The 17,098-nt window shown below is 37.1% G+C and overlaps 1 protein-coding gene across 5 annotated transcripts in view; it reads right to left on the bottom strand.

The window, feature by feature from the left end:
• Window positions 1-1,459: 1,459 nt before the first annotated feature.
• Window positions 1,460-17,098, bottom strand: part of AHI1 (Abelson helper integration site 1) — an 86,168-nt gene continuing 70,529 nt past the window's right edge. For 4 of the 5 annotated variants that reach the window (XM_039707605.1, XM_039707606.1, XM_039707608.1 and 1 more), the window contains exons 23-25: window positions 16,661-16,779; window positions 6,310-6,389; window positions 1,460-2,624 (exon numbers count right to left, since the gene is read on the bottom strand). In XM_039707605.1, coding sequence (XP_039563539.1) covers window positions 2,387-2,624; window positions 6,310-6,389; window positions 16,661-16,779 — 437 coding nt within the window. In that variant the 3' untranslated portion in view covers window positions 1,460-2,386. The remainder of the gene's footprint in view (window positions 2,625-6,309; window positions 6,390-16,660; window positions 16,780-17,098) is intronic. The other variant, XM_039707609.1, reaches the window with a different exon arrangement.

Below are 17,098 nucleotides of genomic sequence, written 5' to 3'. Positions count from 1 at the left end.
AACACAGAAACACGAAGTATTATATAAAGTTTTTAAATTAAAAACTTCCTTTTAAACCATTAAAGCATTTAAAAGTTTTATCCTTTTTTTAAAATTTAAAATCCCAACAGCACTGTCTGAAGAATAAAAACTCTAATAATACCAAAAAGCAGTTCTTCTAAAAATGAATGCATTAACCGTATTTTTGAACAAAAGGTAAAAACTGTCTTTGCCATTGTGCCACGCTTATAATTTTTTAAAGAGATTTTAGGGTGAAGGCTCTAATTTTAATACTGGAGGATCATAAACCTTTTTAAATTTCAAATATTTTTGTTCCTTTTCTGTGAAATGAATGCAGAAAACTAGCACCACAGTGACACTGTGTATAAAGGAAAAGAAGCCTCTAAGCAACCATGTGGTAGGGAAGAAAAAAAATTACAGAAGCAAAACAAAAGCTACAGCAATTACAAGAAAACATTATGAAAAGTTTATTTTCAACTCCTGCATTTTCATGTTTGGCTCTTATCTGATTCCTTCTGCTTAATTGTTATTTGGAACTGTGCCTTGGAAGACACTACTGCTGCCTCTCCTCTCAATTTGGAAAGTGTGGCAAAGCAGCTCTATTCAGCTTCAGAGCAGTGAACATAATTGGAGCCCTAGTTCGCAAGCATGAAAGGAGGTGCTGTGCCTTTGATTAGAACTACCATCTCTCCGTGGTGTTTATCTGAAGTGTTATTTCTGTCTTCAGCGTCGACAATGGCAAATTAACATTTTACAATGCTTTCCAATGAGCTCCCAGATCTTGGCTATTGCTCAGCTCTCCCTGATGTGGAGCCTGATGTCACGCTCTGCCCTTGTTTTAAATGTGACCCAGGACATTTTAAGAAATGTAAGATGTCGAGATATTTCCCCATTATAAAATCTCTAAATGCCACATGTCACACAGGATGATGAGCTGGAACACACTGCAGGGACATAAGAGGTGGGGAGCCTGGACAGAATCAGGCAGCCCCAGGACTGAAGTAATTTTACACCACCTCTGACTGGGGAAATAGACATTACTGAGTTTCCAGTACACATACACAAGCCCCATTTAGGGCAAGGCTCCATGCAAACACTCCAGGCAGAGCAAAGTTAGGACTTCTGGCAAATAACAACTACCAGTGGGGTGAAAAGAGGATCTGCTGCTGTGCTTTACTCAAAAGAAAAAAGTTTACAGATTTTTCTGGCTTCCAAACATGTGCAAGGAAGGTATTACAATATACAGCAACTAGTCCTCTGCATCTGGGTGCATTTCACACATCAGTGCCCAGCATTGTTATTTTCACTTCTTTTTTTAATGGAATCAAGTGCCCTGTCTACTAAATAAGGGCTTTCTAATTTTATGTTATTTATTGCTTCAGAGGGGGAGGAGAAAGAATTTCCTAGCAGAGTAAAAATAAACTGGACATAATCAGCCAGAAAAAATACCAACACTAACTGATAGAAAGTGTTTTGTTTAATATAAAATATAAATTATTTAACACTGTAGATAATTAGTGAAGTCATTAGTAAATTTCACAAAATAATACTCCAGTAAAAAAATAAGAGTAATGATGCTTACAAGTGAATAAGGACTACAAGTAAAACAAACAGCATAGTTGGATATGACATATTTCATTCAGACAAAAGAAAGTATATTTGGCAAGACAGCTGCCAAAACAGCCAGGAACTCTGACAAAACTGCAATGAATCTTTACTATGTGCAGCACACCTCATTTGAAAAATACAACTGGAATTTGCAACCCTAATTTATTTTGATAAGAACAAGTAGTCCTACTGAAGACAGTGTAGTTGCATAGGTAGTTACCCCACAACTCCCTTCAGAGCTGCAAAATGCAGTCCAAACACATATTTGACGTCAGGAAAATATTTTTTGAAAGCTTCTGTTTTCAGGTACATCTTAATGTCAGCACTCCTTTGGTATTTTACCATTCTGAACACTCTTCTATTTAACTTACAGCACACTTTAAAATGCTACTTTAATAACTTACATAATGGTTGGGCATGTTTTGCTCTAGAGCACACTTTTTCACTTGATTCTTTGCTCACAATGGATTGATCTACAGCCTACACAAATGCCTAAGTACAGTTTAATCAGATATCAAATTAGGAAACATTGTATTTGACAGTTTCAGTTCTTTTCCAGTGCAGTGAGGAGCTGAACCTTCAAGTTCTGTTGATTTCAGGAAGCCAGGGCAAAAGTCATCCAAAACAGGTTTGCACTATTGATAAGTCACAACTGGTACCATTTTGCATATTTAAGTATTTAAGTATTTTAATTTGTTTGTTTGTTGTTAATCCTAGGAGATCATAATTGCAGCCTTCAACGCGTGTAATGAACGTCGCCCCAGTATTCAGAAACGAATTACGCCTCTGCGTCATGGCGCTCGAGCTCAAAGGCAATATTTGTCCTTCCACTTGCGCTTAAGTTTGAGCCTCTCACTGCCTTTTTCTTCTTCTTCTTCAATTCCACCCCACGGGATGTAGGTTCGTTTTCAACACCATTAGTTGTAACTGATGACAGAGGAGTATCGACGCTCATTAAGTTGTGCTGATTTTCTCCCTCGTTCCTTTGTACCCTTTTCTTCTTTTTCTTTGTACCTCTAGAGGAAGGTGGATATAAAAAGAGTAAAAGAAACACAAAGTTAGCCCAAATTTAGAGCTTTTTCCACCTACAGCTGATGTGTTAGAGCAATTGTCTGCCTGTCCTCTTGAGCACAATGCTGAAACAACTACAAAAACTACTGTTCCACAGCAGAACAAAGACAGAAAAACCATGAAGACAAAATATGAGACCACTCCACTTGTCTACTTTTTATCATAGCATTGCTTTGAAAATAACTGCTCATGATCTTAAAAATCAGCTCATCTTGATCAACAGACAACAGACGTAATTAAAAAATACAAATTAACAGTCTCCTCCTCTCATAAAAGCAATTGCACTTGTCTTTTTTCACTTTCCTAAGCTCAGACACCAAAATACTTACAATTAAGGAGAGACTCCTGGTTTATTTATGCAACAAGAATAAGACACACAGCCAAAGTGCCTAAGATTAGTTTTTCTATTTTAATATACTTGAACAAGGACAGAGTCAGAAATCACTTTAATGTCTATTTCTGCTTATCAGCCTTCATACAGTGCCAAAAGGATCGGTCAAGCTCCTGTATTCCAGTTGACGCCTCTAACTGGTCTTGCACATGATGGCAGGGATTATGCAGGTGTTACACCACTTCTACCATGAATTCCCACTCTTGGAAGAAGTTGTAACTTTATTTAACTATAAATACTTAACAATACTTTGACTCTAATCTTTCAAAGGAAGGTACTTGTCTTTGTTCAAAATTTGTATTGTGCCTAGCACAAAAAGGTCTTGGTTTATGACCTGAACTGTTTAATGCTGCTGAAACACATAAGCAAAGAGATGAATCAAGACTGAAGAATGTAATGTGTCTTTTCCACAAAAATGGCATTACAAGTGCTGCACTGTTGATGATACTGTCCTAATGTAATCAGGCTTTATAGATGAAAATATTTACACATCAGCCTTGCTAATGAACTGGTGAATATCTGCCTGTAGTTGGAACTTTTTTTAAAGCTAAATTGTATACCTATGAATATATGGATTGCTGCAGCTCTAGTACTGAAACATCCTAAGGAAAAGGTCTGAGAGTCTAAGAACCTCTGTGTTAGGATTCCTAGAACAATTTGAGGAGTACTGCTGCATATGGAAACTAGGGTACAAGATCATAATTATTCAGTGTTGTAAGTACCAATGCACCAAACCCTATGTTCAGCTGGGTCTTGTGTAAATTTATGCAGAGCACTACCTAGTGCAGCTCAAGGAAATCATACAATGGGAACACACCTAAGGACATACTGGCTGTGCTGACAAGTAGCAGCTAATCATTACTATGCAAAGGGTAAGGTTACTATGCTATTTCCAATATAAAGCTACTTGAATTTTGAGAAGCAGTCTCATCTTTTTATTATTTGAATATCAGATGTGATGATGTACCAAAATTTCAATTAAAATCACTTAGCATAATTTCTCTATTTCTTCTAGAGTCTGCAGAAGACACATCAACTGCTTGGCTAAGATAAAATTCCATTGCCATCTTGTATAGAATTTGTTTTCCTATTGCAAAAGCATATTTTTCACCCAGAAATTCTCAAAAAAATAGATATTTCATAAGGACTTGAGTTTCATGTTCTTTCACAGCAGGTATTGTGGCTGTAGTGAACAATACTGTTCTAATAAGCTAACCAGTAATCATTCATTTGACTTAGCAAGTTGTGCAGGTATTAAAGTTTCACCTCTCTATACTGAAAGTGTGTACTTGACAACCACTTGATTCTTAGGATTTATGCAGTAAATAAATTTCATATCATATATGTCAATGTGACATGAATATTAAGTGCATTTTCACAGAAAACAGGAAAATAACAGCATGTTTTAGGTGGAACAACTATTTAAGTACAGATTGGACTGGATCTCAAGTCATGTTGATTTTGCTGTCAGATGCTGAAATATAAATATTTTCCAGTTAGGATGGCAACACTTGCATGTATGTAAATTTTTAAGGATATTTCAAGACACATTGACTGAAGTGAGCAAGAAAACTAGAGTCCTGACAGGTCATGTTTTTGGTAACAATAAAGTGAGAGTTTTAATGAAAAATAGGCAGTCCTGTTTCTGATCTGTTTTATTATCTGATGTGTGCTGTATAAACACCTATAAATATTGACAGTTTTTCACACTAGTGGCATCATCAGCGTCAGAGGATTTTTTTCTAGCTTCAAAATAAGGCAACACCTTGTAGTCTTTTCTGAAGAAAACCTGGTCCACGTGGTCACTGTTGTGAAGTGCTTTGTCATGGAGCATTTATGATTTCAGACATGGAATCTCCATGATGCTCCTGCTCCCTACAGTTCAGGATGAAGGAGCACAATCCAGTGATTCAAGCATGCAGGTGTCTTCTCTCACTTTTTTGAAATGTAACAGAAATAATTTTTGGGCTCTATTCCTTCAGTGTGACATCTTCTCAGGATAGCCCTAGTTTCCATTAAAATGAAAATTTGTGTCTGGGATGACTCAAAATTCTGGAATTTTCTAAATCATTTGCGATTCCACATTTTCTATCCGTGGCCCCACATTTTTCTGTGGATGCCCTGGAAAGGTCACTCAATTGTTTCCTGAAGTCCTACCAACGGAGTTGTTATCCCAAATTTTTGATACTGACTTCTAACAGACTGTCAACCACCACAGTAACTGTGTTCAAAATAATTGTTTCCTGAAGTCCTACCAACAGAGTTGAGTTATCCCAAATTTTTGATACTGACTTCTAACAGACAGTCAACCACCACAGTAACTGTGCTTTCAAGGCATTTCCTTCCTTAATGTATATACTACTAGAATAGCTGTGTCCAAAATTCAACACTGAATTCTGTCAATGTGTGGTTGTACAGACCACTCCTCATCATGCTTGAGGGTTAAACTTTCCACTCACAATATATTTTCAAATCTAGATACAGCTGGAGATACAAAATTCAGATTTTGTATCTACTTATAATCTACACAATCTAAATAATCTACATTATGCTGTAAATGCAGATCCATACCTGAAAAGGCAGGTTCAAATGAGGTATGTATCTGCATTTACAGCATAATGTAGATTATTTAGATGAGGAGGGAATCAGTCTGGAAAATGATCAGTGAAATAACTTTGCTTAGGTGATAGATACCATGGCAAACAGGGGAAGTATTTTCAGATATAAATTTTTGAATCAAAAATGTTTGCAAAAGCTACAGATATTGTGGAAGCTCCTGTTCAAAATGCTGAGATCTTATCTGCTTACAGCTTTCACACAACAGAGAGATACAATTTTTAAGAAAGCAAGTGTCATCATCAAAGGTGCTGCTGGGATCTTTTTAGAATGTAAAAACCTTTTGGAATTTACATTAATTAACTTTTAGAAGGTGCAAAAATAGCTTTCAGTCTGCAGCAATAAGTCCTAATACAAAGCTAAGGGATGCCAGTGAGCAACCACATATCCCTGAGTTTTGACTGTCATGTACATTATAGTCCTTGCTCCCCTGGGGATGAGCATATGTATATGAACTGTTATTTCCTTCACATTTTGGGTGTGAAGCACTCTCCCACTGATCACCCTAAAGCTAATTTCTTGTTTTGCTTGAAAAAAAAATATCAACCCTTCCAACATTTCTCACAGTTTTCAAACAGTTGTAGGAATAATACTGCAAATTGTTTTAAGCATTTATTGCTTACTCTGTTGCAGGTGAGTCTCTATCTGTGTCATGTTTGGAGATAAATTTCATGTCCCCTGACTTACTGGTGGCTGGTGACATCTGTAAAAGAGACAATAAAAGCAGGAAGGTAAAAAGACAACAGACAACGGGGCCAACACATGTGCATAGAAAACCCACCAGCTTCCTGAATAAGGAGAGAATATACCTCGTTTGAAAAAGAATGTCTATCAGCCATAAAATGTTAACTCCTATGTGGTTACAAACAAGGAAACAGTGCCCTGCTATAAAAAAAAGGCTGCTTGCAAATAAAAGACAGTTTTCAGGTATGTGTAGAAACAAGAGGTTATGACTCTGCTTGAAGCCAGCTTAAAACACACAGTTTTAAAATAATTATTTGTGCTTCTACAAGTAAAAAAGCAGAATGCTATAACACCTTCTTATTCACAAGAAAAACCTGTCTTTTTTAATCCTGCAAGTTTCATTCAAAAGCAGTGCAAATCACTCCAGGTTACTCTGTAGTTCAGGGCTAAAAAGATTCCCCAAATCTGGAAAAGTAGATTCTCTCACTTTCAAAGTAATTAGAGGATCTCTGTACAACTTGCTCCCTCTACAAATAAACCTAATTCTAACAGGTCTCAAACTTAATGAAAGAATTCCCATAAGGAAATGTGAATGCCCTTCCTGAATCTTCAGGGATAGGTTATTTTATTAGTTTAATATTATTTTTCTGCTGACTTAGAATAAACAGGATCAAGCTCCCATTGACTTACTGAATTCATACATTTACACTGCACACAGCCATGTTCAAACATTAGTCATTAGAATTAGTCTGCTGTAAAAACACAGATTGCTGGATTAGCTTGGACAAAAGTCAGCCTATTAGAATACAATAATGTAGCATTGGCAGGGCTAGGAAGAAAAATCATCTACTTCACACACAAAATCCTTGTTAATACAGTAATAAACTTGAGACTAAGTCAATGGTAAAAGTAAACACAAAAGAAGGAAACACAATACCACTGATATGAAAAATACAAGGGAGTGTTGTAAAGGGAATGACTCCAAGTAATTAATACTTCCTTCAGCATTTATAACCTTGTGGTTCCTTGCCATACATACAATCATTAATTCATTCTGTTCGCAATGAAAACAAAATATTTTTCAGAAAATCCTGTGTGAATGATGTTGAACCATTTTACCCACGTTTTTGAGCAAATATTACAGAATCTTCTCACTATACTAATACTATAATCAAATATGAACCATTCCAAAGAACTGTAGAATTCCCTGAAGTGCTGCTACAGAAGACTGACCTCTTATAAAAAATACACTAAGATTTTTAATACTTTCAGACACCTAAACACAGAAAATTACCCTTGTTTTACAGTTAGAAGCTAGAAGTATCCACTAAATTAAGCTGCTTAACTGAAAACTCTTATGATCTGTGTTAAGAAGAATTCATCACATAGCCTTTCATATATTAAAGCACAGCTTTTCAGTATGAGTACCACGGAAAGAAGAGCACACAATTGGAGACATTTGAATAGCTCTTCGTCTCACATAGCAATTCATGAGAATTCCTAGGTCTGTGGAGACAGATTCCCAACACTCCACAGTACTGTGCATGACAGCTTTTTTACTTCATTCCTATAAACTTTCAAGCATGTAACAAAGGAGAACTAGATACTAAATCTTTGTGAATCAGATCTCGCTGCCACTACCTCCTTTTGCCTGTCCCGAACACTTTTGTGTCCCTCTCAGCCTACTCCTTGACCTTCTTTTCCTATCCTACTGATGTAAGAAGTAGCAGCACTGAAGAAACAAGGGGATCAGCAGCAGATGCAAGGAGGCAGTGCAGGAGCTGGTGAAACAAGGGGATGAAGCATCAGGAGGAAGAAGTGGAGGCTGGGAAAACATGCAGGAGATCCTTGGCAAAGGAGGTGTGGTAACACACACTGGGAACTCACTAAGGACATGTCAATGTCAGGAGAAAGCCAGGGAACGCTGAAATACGGAGGAGTTGAGGAGGCTGTTGATCTCATCTTTGTCCATTTCTAAACCTCTCAACCACATGTTATGCATGGACAGATCTCCTAGGAAGCTCCAAACAGCTCTGCACTATCCTCACTGCCTCTGTACTAAGATGCTGGTGCTGGAACAGGCATGGTGTGAGCCATGACACTCCTCCAGATTGCATTATTAACACAGCATTATTATCCATGTTCCATGACACTCCTCCAGATTGCATTATTAACACAGCATTATTAGGGCACTGTTTGCTTTCAAGAAAAACACCCTAATATTTCAGACACTTCTAAATATTGTTCTGCTCACAGGAACAAATACTGAACACAGTACAAAAAATGAGCTCATCTGCACAGGGCCAGTAATGGTGTTCAATTTTGTTGCCATGTTCTAATTCTCCCCTTTTTGAGAGATATAGCCCACCAGAAGAAGAGAACATTAATTCATGTCAACTGTAGAAGCTTGACTTGTCTGAAGTTTTTTTTTTTGCTTTATGATCATAGAAGTGAAAATTGTAGTAAAGTACATATTTTCCTTTTCCAAAGGGCTTGCTTGCTTCACAACTCTTTCATTTTATACTTAACATTCTCTCTTGCTGCCACATAAGAAGCAACCAAAGCAATATAAATAAAGGCAAAATACACAAAAGCATATCAAGTTCCTGATCCCTGCTATAGAATCCACAGCAGTAAATCAAGCACTAAACCCTTCCTCTGCAACTTGTGGGAGTAATCAGGTATTTCAGAACACACTTTCTAAAAGAACCTGAAGCACATGGAATCTAAAGGAAATACTAAGGACATAGCCCCATCCCAATTCTATATTTTTTGGTGGTGCTTTCCTCTAGGCTGTGCAGAGTTGTCCCTAAGACTGGTCTGCAGATTCTGTGGCAGGTAGATGAATAGATATTTCATAAGGACTTGAGTTTGAGAATAGAGTGGTGCAGGGAATCTATTCAGATGATTCAAGCCATGACAGTAAATGAGTTTGCTCTACAGCCTACAGAGGAACTCTCCCATAGAAGCTGTTTCTACAGAACTTCACCTAATTAAAACTCATTGGATCACAGATGGCAAGAATGAACATGTCTCTGTGCCTTTTCATGCTCGCCTTTAGGACACTACACTCAGCACTAACCCTGTATCTTGTTTTCCATTAGGCAGTCCATGGATAAAAGATTCACAGCCACGTATTTAACTACCCAAAACTATGCCAATGCCTGCTGTCAAAACTGTTCTAACAAGTCAAGTTCAGGAGAAATGTGACACCACACCTCACTCATCATTTTCTTCCCTGCTATTCTGCACCCGTCCACACATTTTCCCATTAAATGAACAACTGGCAGAGACCTTTGCTAGCAGAATTACATGTATTACTTTTGCCATGACCTTCCTATTTAAAACACAGTTAACTTACAATTGCTTTTCCCCCTCTTTAGTGTTTTTAAAGAACAAGCCTATGTATATCAGACTGATCATATTCTGGCCCTTATATCTAACAGTATTAGCTTAGATGAGAGAATCTAGAAGAACCATGGCTCTGTATACAAGACAGACACTGGCATGAATTTCCCTCTTCTGCATAAAAGGAAAAATCTGTTGGGTGAAATTGTAGTCATGGCTTAACACCAGCAAATACTGCATCTCAGAAATCAAATCCACTACATGAGTTTTTGAGGGATAACAAAAGGAGGAGGAGGAAGAGTGGAGACAAGATACTTCAGATTGAAGCAGTATGGCTTAGAACACCTGTTTTCAGTCCTAACCATTTGGCCTCTGGGAATTTATATGGGATCACAGCTTTGCATTAACATTTGCATAAAAAAAGTTCAATTCTCTTCAGAAAGAGGCTAAGAGGACCCAAGGAGAAAAATGGAGAAGGAAGAAGTCAGCTTGCTCCTGAGACAATATGTGTCACTTAACAGGACTTTTGGTTCTGCTTGACTAACTCAGTGGCTCAGCCTGATTCTTCCTGTCTTTAAACAGACTGGTTACCTACAGTAAACATCTATGCATGGTTTCCCCTTCTCTTTTTTTCCCCAACAGGTATTAATTTGCTTATAAACCAGTTACCTTCTCCTTCAACGACTCCAGTAATACTATAGACACGGGTGTAAATATTTCTTGAGACAGAACACATAGTTACCAGCTTAGAAAGCAAGTAGCAGCACACATGCTTAAGAGAGAGTAATTCAACCTGCATGTGCAGCTGACATGCTGGACGGAAGGGATGCCATCCGGAGGGACCCCGAGAAGATTGAGAGCTGGGTCTTTGCAAACCTCATGAAGTTCTACAAAGCAAAGTACAAAGCCCTATACGTGGGTTGTGGCAATCCCAGACACACCTACAGGCTGGGTAGGGAAGTGACTGAGTGCAGCCTTGTGGAGAAGGATTTGGGGGTGATGGCTGATGCAAACTCAACATGAGCCAGCCATGTGTGCTCAGAGCCCCAAAGGCCAAATAAATCCTGGGCTGTATCGAAAGGAGTGTGGCCAGCAGGTCATAGGAGGTGTTTTGGCCCCTCTACCCTGCTCCTGTGAGACCCCACCTGAAGTGCTGAAGTGCTGCGCCCAGTTCTGGACATGGAACTGTTGGAGCAAGTCCAGAGGAGGGTCAAAGTTGATTAGAGGACTGGAGCACCATCCCTATGAAAAGACAGGCTGAGGAAATTTGGGCTGTTCAGCCTGGAGAAGAGAAGGTGGTGTGGAGACCTCATAACCTTTCAGTATCTGAAGAGAGTCTACAAGCTGAAGAGGGATTTCTTCTTCTGTGTCCTGATTTCAGCCAGGGCAGGGTTATATTTTGTGCAGTAGCTGGGAAGGGTGCAGCCAGGACCCAGATGAGATAGGACCTCACATCACTGCCAGGGGTGGGGGAAAAAGGACTCTCTTGGAGAAGGGCGCTCCTTCCAGTCCCACACTTGGTGGGGAGAAGCCATCTGGCACTAATTTATTGTAGCAGGATCCACAGAGAGCGTCTTTGGATGAGAAACACTCTCTCTTTTGTACACTTTTGTTATTAACATTGCTGATGTTACTGTTCATTTTCTTATCTCATTGCTGTTTACAGTAAATTGTTCTTATCGCAACCCACGATCTTCACCTTTTGTGCCTCCAATTCTCAACTTCATCCTGGCACAGTGGAAAGAGGGGAGGAAGCAGGAGCAAGAGAATGCTGTGTGGATTGGGAGAAGCTCAGTGCACTGAACTGGGGAGTACCATTCCCACAACAGCCTGTAACTACAGGACAAGGAATAATGGGTATACATCCAGAGAGGGGAAATTTTGGTTACATATTAGGAGGAAATTCTTTACTGTGAGGGTGGAGAAACACTGAAACAGGTTGCCCTGCGAGTGTTCAAAGCCAGGTCAGATAAAGCCTTGAGCAACTTGGGAGAGTGGGAGGTGTCCCTGCCCATGACAGAGGGGGTTGGGACTAGATGATCCTCAAGGTCCTTTCCAGCCCCTTCAAATTCTATGATCCTATCTCAAACAGTATAAACTGCATTTTAAAGGAAAAAAACAGAGTACCAAGAAATAGGAAACTGAAGAACTCAAAAGCTAAAATATGTTAATATTGGGTAAAAACTAAGAAAAATGACCCATTCCTCATAGACGGTGCCATAGTAGCATTTCCTTCAGATGAACGATTTCTTAAAGAATAATCAAAGTAATTACTACTTCAAAAGTAGGATTTATAAAGAAATATCTATTTTATAATGCTATTAAACAATATATGTGGAAGACTAGACAGTGGCTTTGCAGACTGATTCTAGAAAAGCAGAGTTTCTTTCAGCCCAGATGTCAATACCTTCAGAAAGAGAGATCTGTAATCATATTAGCTAGGAATGAAGCCCAGAATTATGAACTTCACTTCAATACATTCTAATTCAATTGAAAATCACTTTTTTTTCTGCTGTTTCCCTGAACCTTGAAAATGAACAGACTTCATGATGTGTCAAAAGTCTTCAGATCTATTCACTGCAAGAATTTCATTGTATTAATTCCTTAGTATTTCCCTCATTAGCATAATCACATCTTTCTATTTCCCCCTCCTCTTCCTAAAAGATAATCAGACTCTGAAGTGTTCCTCAGTAACCTGAAGAAAGGTAACATTAATGGAGAAAACAGAAACAGTACAAACTATAAAATAAAAGTGTTTGATGAAACAAATAGAAAAATTTCTAGCTATTATTTTTGAAATATGGAACAAGCTTTCCATGCTTTTTAAATTTTTAGATTCCATAGGTAAATTTTAAGCCCACAAAGTCACCCACATGTAGACAGCCCAAGCCCAGGGGAAAAGCATCAATTGTTTGGCAGGTTAATTTCAGACACACTGGGTTCAGAATTCACAAAGTCTGACAAGAACCTCCTCTAGCGGAACAAGAGTGAGACCATGAATTATTTATGTGAACAGTGATAATCTGTAAGTTTGTTTAAATACACATGGAATGAAGTTTTGATGACCTTTGGGTAGATTATTCAAATTGTGCAATAGTAATGTGGTTCTTGCCAGTAAGCCTTTTCTTTTTTTTTTCTGTTTACATCTTGACATCATTTTCCAAAGATAAATATATCAGAAAGAATACTTTCTTATACTTTTAATGGAAATTTTAAATTTACTGTTTTGTCTATTATTACTTCCTACTATTCTCATGTAACATGGCATTGCATGTTTAATATTCAGAATCCAGTTACATGTATTTCATGTAGTGAGTGGCAGGCCATTCAATTATAAAATATGTTTACATGATCTTATAGCCAGCAGAAAATTTCTGGGGAACAAAAAAAGAAAAAAGACACTATCAACTTTGAAATGTTTCTGATTGCCCAAAATTTTGCAAAACCCACACTGTGGTTTCTAATAGAACCCTATCTGAATTCCCGTCCTTTCCACCTTCATCTTAAGGAACATGAAAACAACACATTAACTGGAGCAGCCAGATTATAAGTCCATCCCTATTTCTTGGAGTTCTCCATCAGTGCAGCGAGAACTTCACTCCATGAAATTTCAATTGGCAGTTTACATGCATGTTGTAATTAAAGATGATTATGACCTAATTTTGTGGCTCAGGAGTTAAGTAACTCCTAAGGCAGGAAAACAAGGTTTGCATAAAATTATTGTTATGAATGCAAAACTGATGGTAGAAAGTATTTTGAAAGAAAGTTCTTTGAACTAAATATTTTCTAGAAATTATTTGCAAAGCTTAATATTGGATCTTAAGTATTACACCCTCTTCTAAAGTTAATAATTCCACTTTATTCACTCATAAGGCTCTGACGATTAGCTAGATATGCATGTGTAATATCTGCAGTTGGAAAACTGTTCTTAATTAGAATATCTGGTATACTCAGTAATTAAAACCATATTCATAGTCAACATTTAAAGTGCCTTATTTAGTCTTGAACAGTACCAAAATCTACATGTAATTGCTAGGATGATTTTCACAGTCACTGTTTTGCAGTCTTAACAGCGCTAAACATTTGAGTAGTCCTCAAAAAAACCCAGAAAGAACAATAGATATAGCAGACCTAAGTATAACTAAGTATTTGGGAAAACATTCTTGTGTCCAAAAACCAGACAACTAAAATATTAATTTATATTTTCCTGCTTGTGTCAACAACTTAAGCAACAACCTAATTACTCAATAAATATTTTTGGATTAAAAAAATAAAAGCTTTTCTACCAAAGCAAAAAAACCCAAGCCCAAACCCAACAAAACCCCAACAAAACACAGGGTTTTACTAAGTTTTTCTCATCTCCCATATAAAGGAAATTGGCATTTCCCTTCATCAGGTCTTATACTGAAAAAAAGTGAAAGGAATGGGAAGAAAAGTTGCTGTGTCACTGCTGCAAGACAGGAACTGCCATAACCGATGAGCCCCCTCAGTGGTCATCTCAGCAGTTTTGGCTCAGAAGTCTCTGGTATTGCCTAAAGCCAAAGCCCTGCACAATTTTCATTCATTCTGGCAAACAGCTGAATGACAAGTTGTTTCTTCTTTGCAGAACTCTGCAGCTTTTGTAAACCTATTACACTTCAAGGCATCATAAGTCTTACAGAGATTTGATTCGTCAGTTGGTTCAGCTCACTATCTTCTTGATGGCTTATACAGTGCTGATGTGACTCAAAATTTAAAAAAAACCACCACATTGTGCTTCCAGTTATTCCAATGCTTTTGAAATTTCAGCCATTACCTCAGCCTAAAACATGTTATTAAAGCAATTAATCCCTAAACACACACATTTAAGAGCATCTTGTAGTAGCTGAGTTCACCAGGGTAACTAAGCATGGCATAAACAAAAATTTCCTTCTACCAATAGTAGATGTGTTCCATTCCAGCTTAATGCTTCCTGACCTTGTTTAACAGCAGAAGGAAAGAAAAGTAAAAGAAAGAGGAGTGCATTGACTTCACATTAGGTTCTATTTTGTGCTCATTCTTTGCTAGTTTAATCTCATAGGTATATCCCCTTATATAATTTTTTCCAGGACCTATTTCACAATTTCCGTCCATAATCTGTATGATTTTGTACTACCCTTGGCTGCTGTGCAAGATGAAAAGCAATGTATTTGCCTGGTTTTGGACTGATACTGAACTTTTGATTCATTATGTCTTTCTTGTAGACTATATAGACTACTACAAAATTCCAACTAATTATTAAATATGTAGTTAATTTAATTCAAGGCACAAGCAGAATTCAATTTAAGAGCATTTTAATTACATAATATTAAAACTCAGTGTTACTAAAACAAGTACTACCAGTAATAAAAAAACTGGTGTTAGAAAAGTATGTCAGCCATAGACACTTGAGAAATTCTGAGCAATCAAAACTAATAAAATGTTGCTTCTCACAAAGGTGAATAACAAATATGGGTTGCAAATGTTAATAAGTTATGTAGTTGGTGTACATAAAAGTAGTTGGTGTACATACAAGTATTGTGATGCAGTAAATTGACAAAATTCCTACCAGATTAAAATAGAAAAAAAATATGTGGATAACAAAGACCAAGCCTAATAGAAATAGGAATAACAGTGCTTCTCTCTCTTCTAATCCAGGTATGAGTGAAACTGGGTGATTCCAAAAACATCCTCCGGGATACCCTCCTTGCCTCTAGCCATGCAGACAATAAATTAAATAAATCATCAGTAATATAATTTTTCTTGTATTTATTCCAATCTGCCTTTACAGAAGTATCTGGAAGTAGAGCACCCCTGTATTTCCTGGACAATGATTTCCCTAGGAATTTCTCAGCTACAAAGAGGTAAAGAATACTTCAGATTAATTACTACTACTCAGTGTAGTGATAAATTCCATTTTTCAAGTATGTTAGAAACAAACACATAGCAGTCAGCTTCAACAAGACTGCCAAGTGAGTAATCTGTGCTCAATAATTTATTAAATGCTACCTCTCTCTATTCACTTACAAAAAACAGAAGCTGCACAAAAAGGTCAACAGAAATAGTCTTGAGTGTTTTAACCTTGAACACTGCAATGTCTTTTCCAGCCTAAATAATTCTATGATTGTATACACTATGGAGCAAAGATTAGATGAATCATTTGAGAAGAAGTCCCCAGAAGCTGTAACTAAGCAACACAGAATATGCTTAGAGTCTTGCAAATCAGACACAAAATATTAGATTCAATTTTAGTAAAGCACATGGAAAAGTCAAATAATTTGAAAGAAATCTGAACAACACTTTTAAAGTAGTTGTGTTAGTACCATTTCAGTACATGAAAATGAACAGTTGTGGAAAGCACACTTATTAAGGATACAAATATTTTGAAATAAAAATTTCTTGAATTCTAACAGTTGTTGAACTAATTTTTACTTATTTTATTTCCTAGAAGATATCCCATGTTTTAAGACAACTGTCAGTTTATTTCACAGAAAGGAAACATAGGCATGCAAAATTTCTAATCCCCTCAAGAAATGAGAGTTAATTGGCCTGCTTTGCATACAGTGGAATATCTAAAATTCAGGAGAAAAAACACCCAGTCCATAAAAATCAAATGTCTACTTTTTTTCCTGGACTAAAACCAGGTCCTCTTTCTTTTTCTTCTGCATATTCTGACTAACAAAAATCACAGAAAGAGGAATGCTTACACACGCATAACTTCTGTAAACTTGGAGTCAATGGGAGATTTGCCACCCATCAGAACGGTGGAAGTAAGCAGGATATTTAATTGCCACATAATGAAACAGCTGATTCAACATAAGATCAATATTAAACTTCTGCTTGCCTGGAATGAGATCTACATGTAAAATTTTTTTACATAAAGGCTCAAAAATTAATACATTCCATGTGGCATGCAAAAGGCAACCTGTAAGTATCTCTACTTACAGAATCCTTCCTTCTCAAATTATCTAGTGTCAGAAAACCTTCCTCTGCTTCTCTTGGTCCTTCTGGTAGGAGAGGAGCAGAATCTGGTATTAATCCTGAAGGTTGTTCTTCATATTCTTCTGAAAAGAGGAACCATAATTTGCCATTATTAGAGCTATGAAAGAATTTGTGAACCACCATGACGTTACAATCTAGCCAAAACCAGGATGTGAACGAAAACAGGTGAAAAACGTTTGAAGGCAAATGTTATATGAGAATTTATGAAAATTTCTCCCACAAACATTTATTTATACTAGCAAGTTTAGACTTAAATGTGATTTATATATCGGTTACTGTATGAAAGCATTCAAACATTTACCTAAGAACAAAGTCTACAGTGTTAGGAAGCAGTGGATACTTAACAAACGTATCTTACGTACTTCTTTTGATTCAATAACA

Source organism: Passer montanus, unplaced genomic scaffold (assembly GCF_014805655.1).
Source record: "Passer montanus isolate IOZ18808 unplaced genomic scaffold, ASM1480565v1 scaffold2, whole genome shotgun sequence".
NCBI classification, from domain to species: domain Eukaryota; kingdom Metazoa; phylum Chordata; class Aves; order Passeriformes; family Passeridae; genus Passer; species Passer montanus.
Note: the sequence above shows the minus strand (reverse complement) of the source record. Positions and strands in the feature narration are given on the sequence as shown.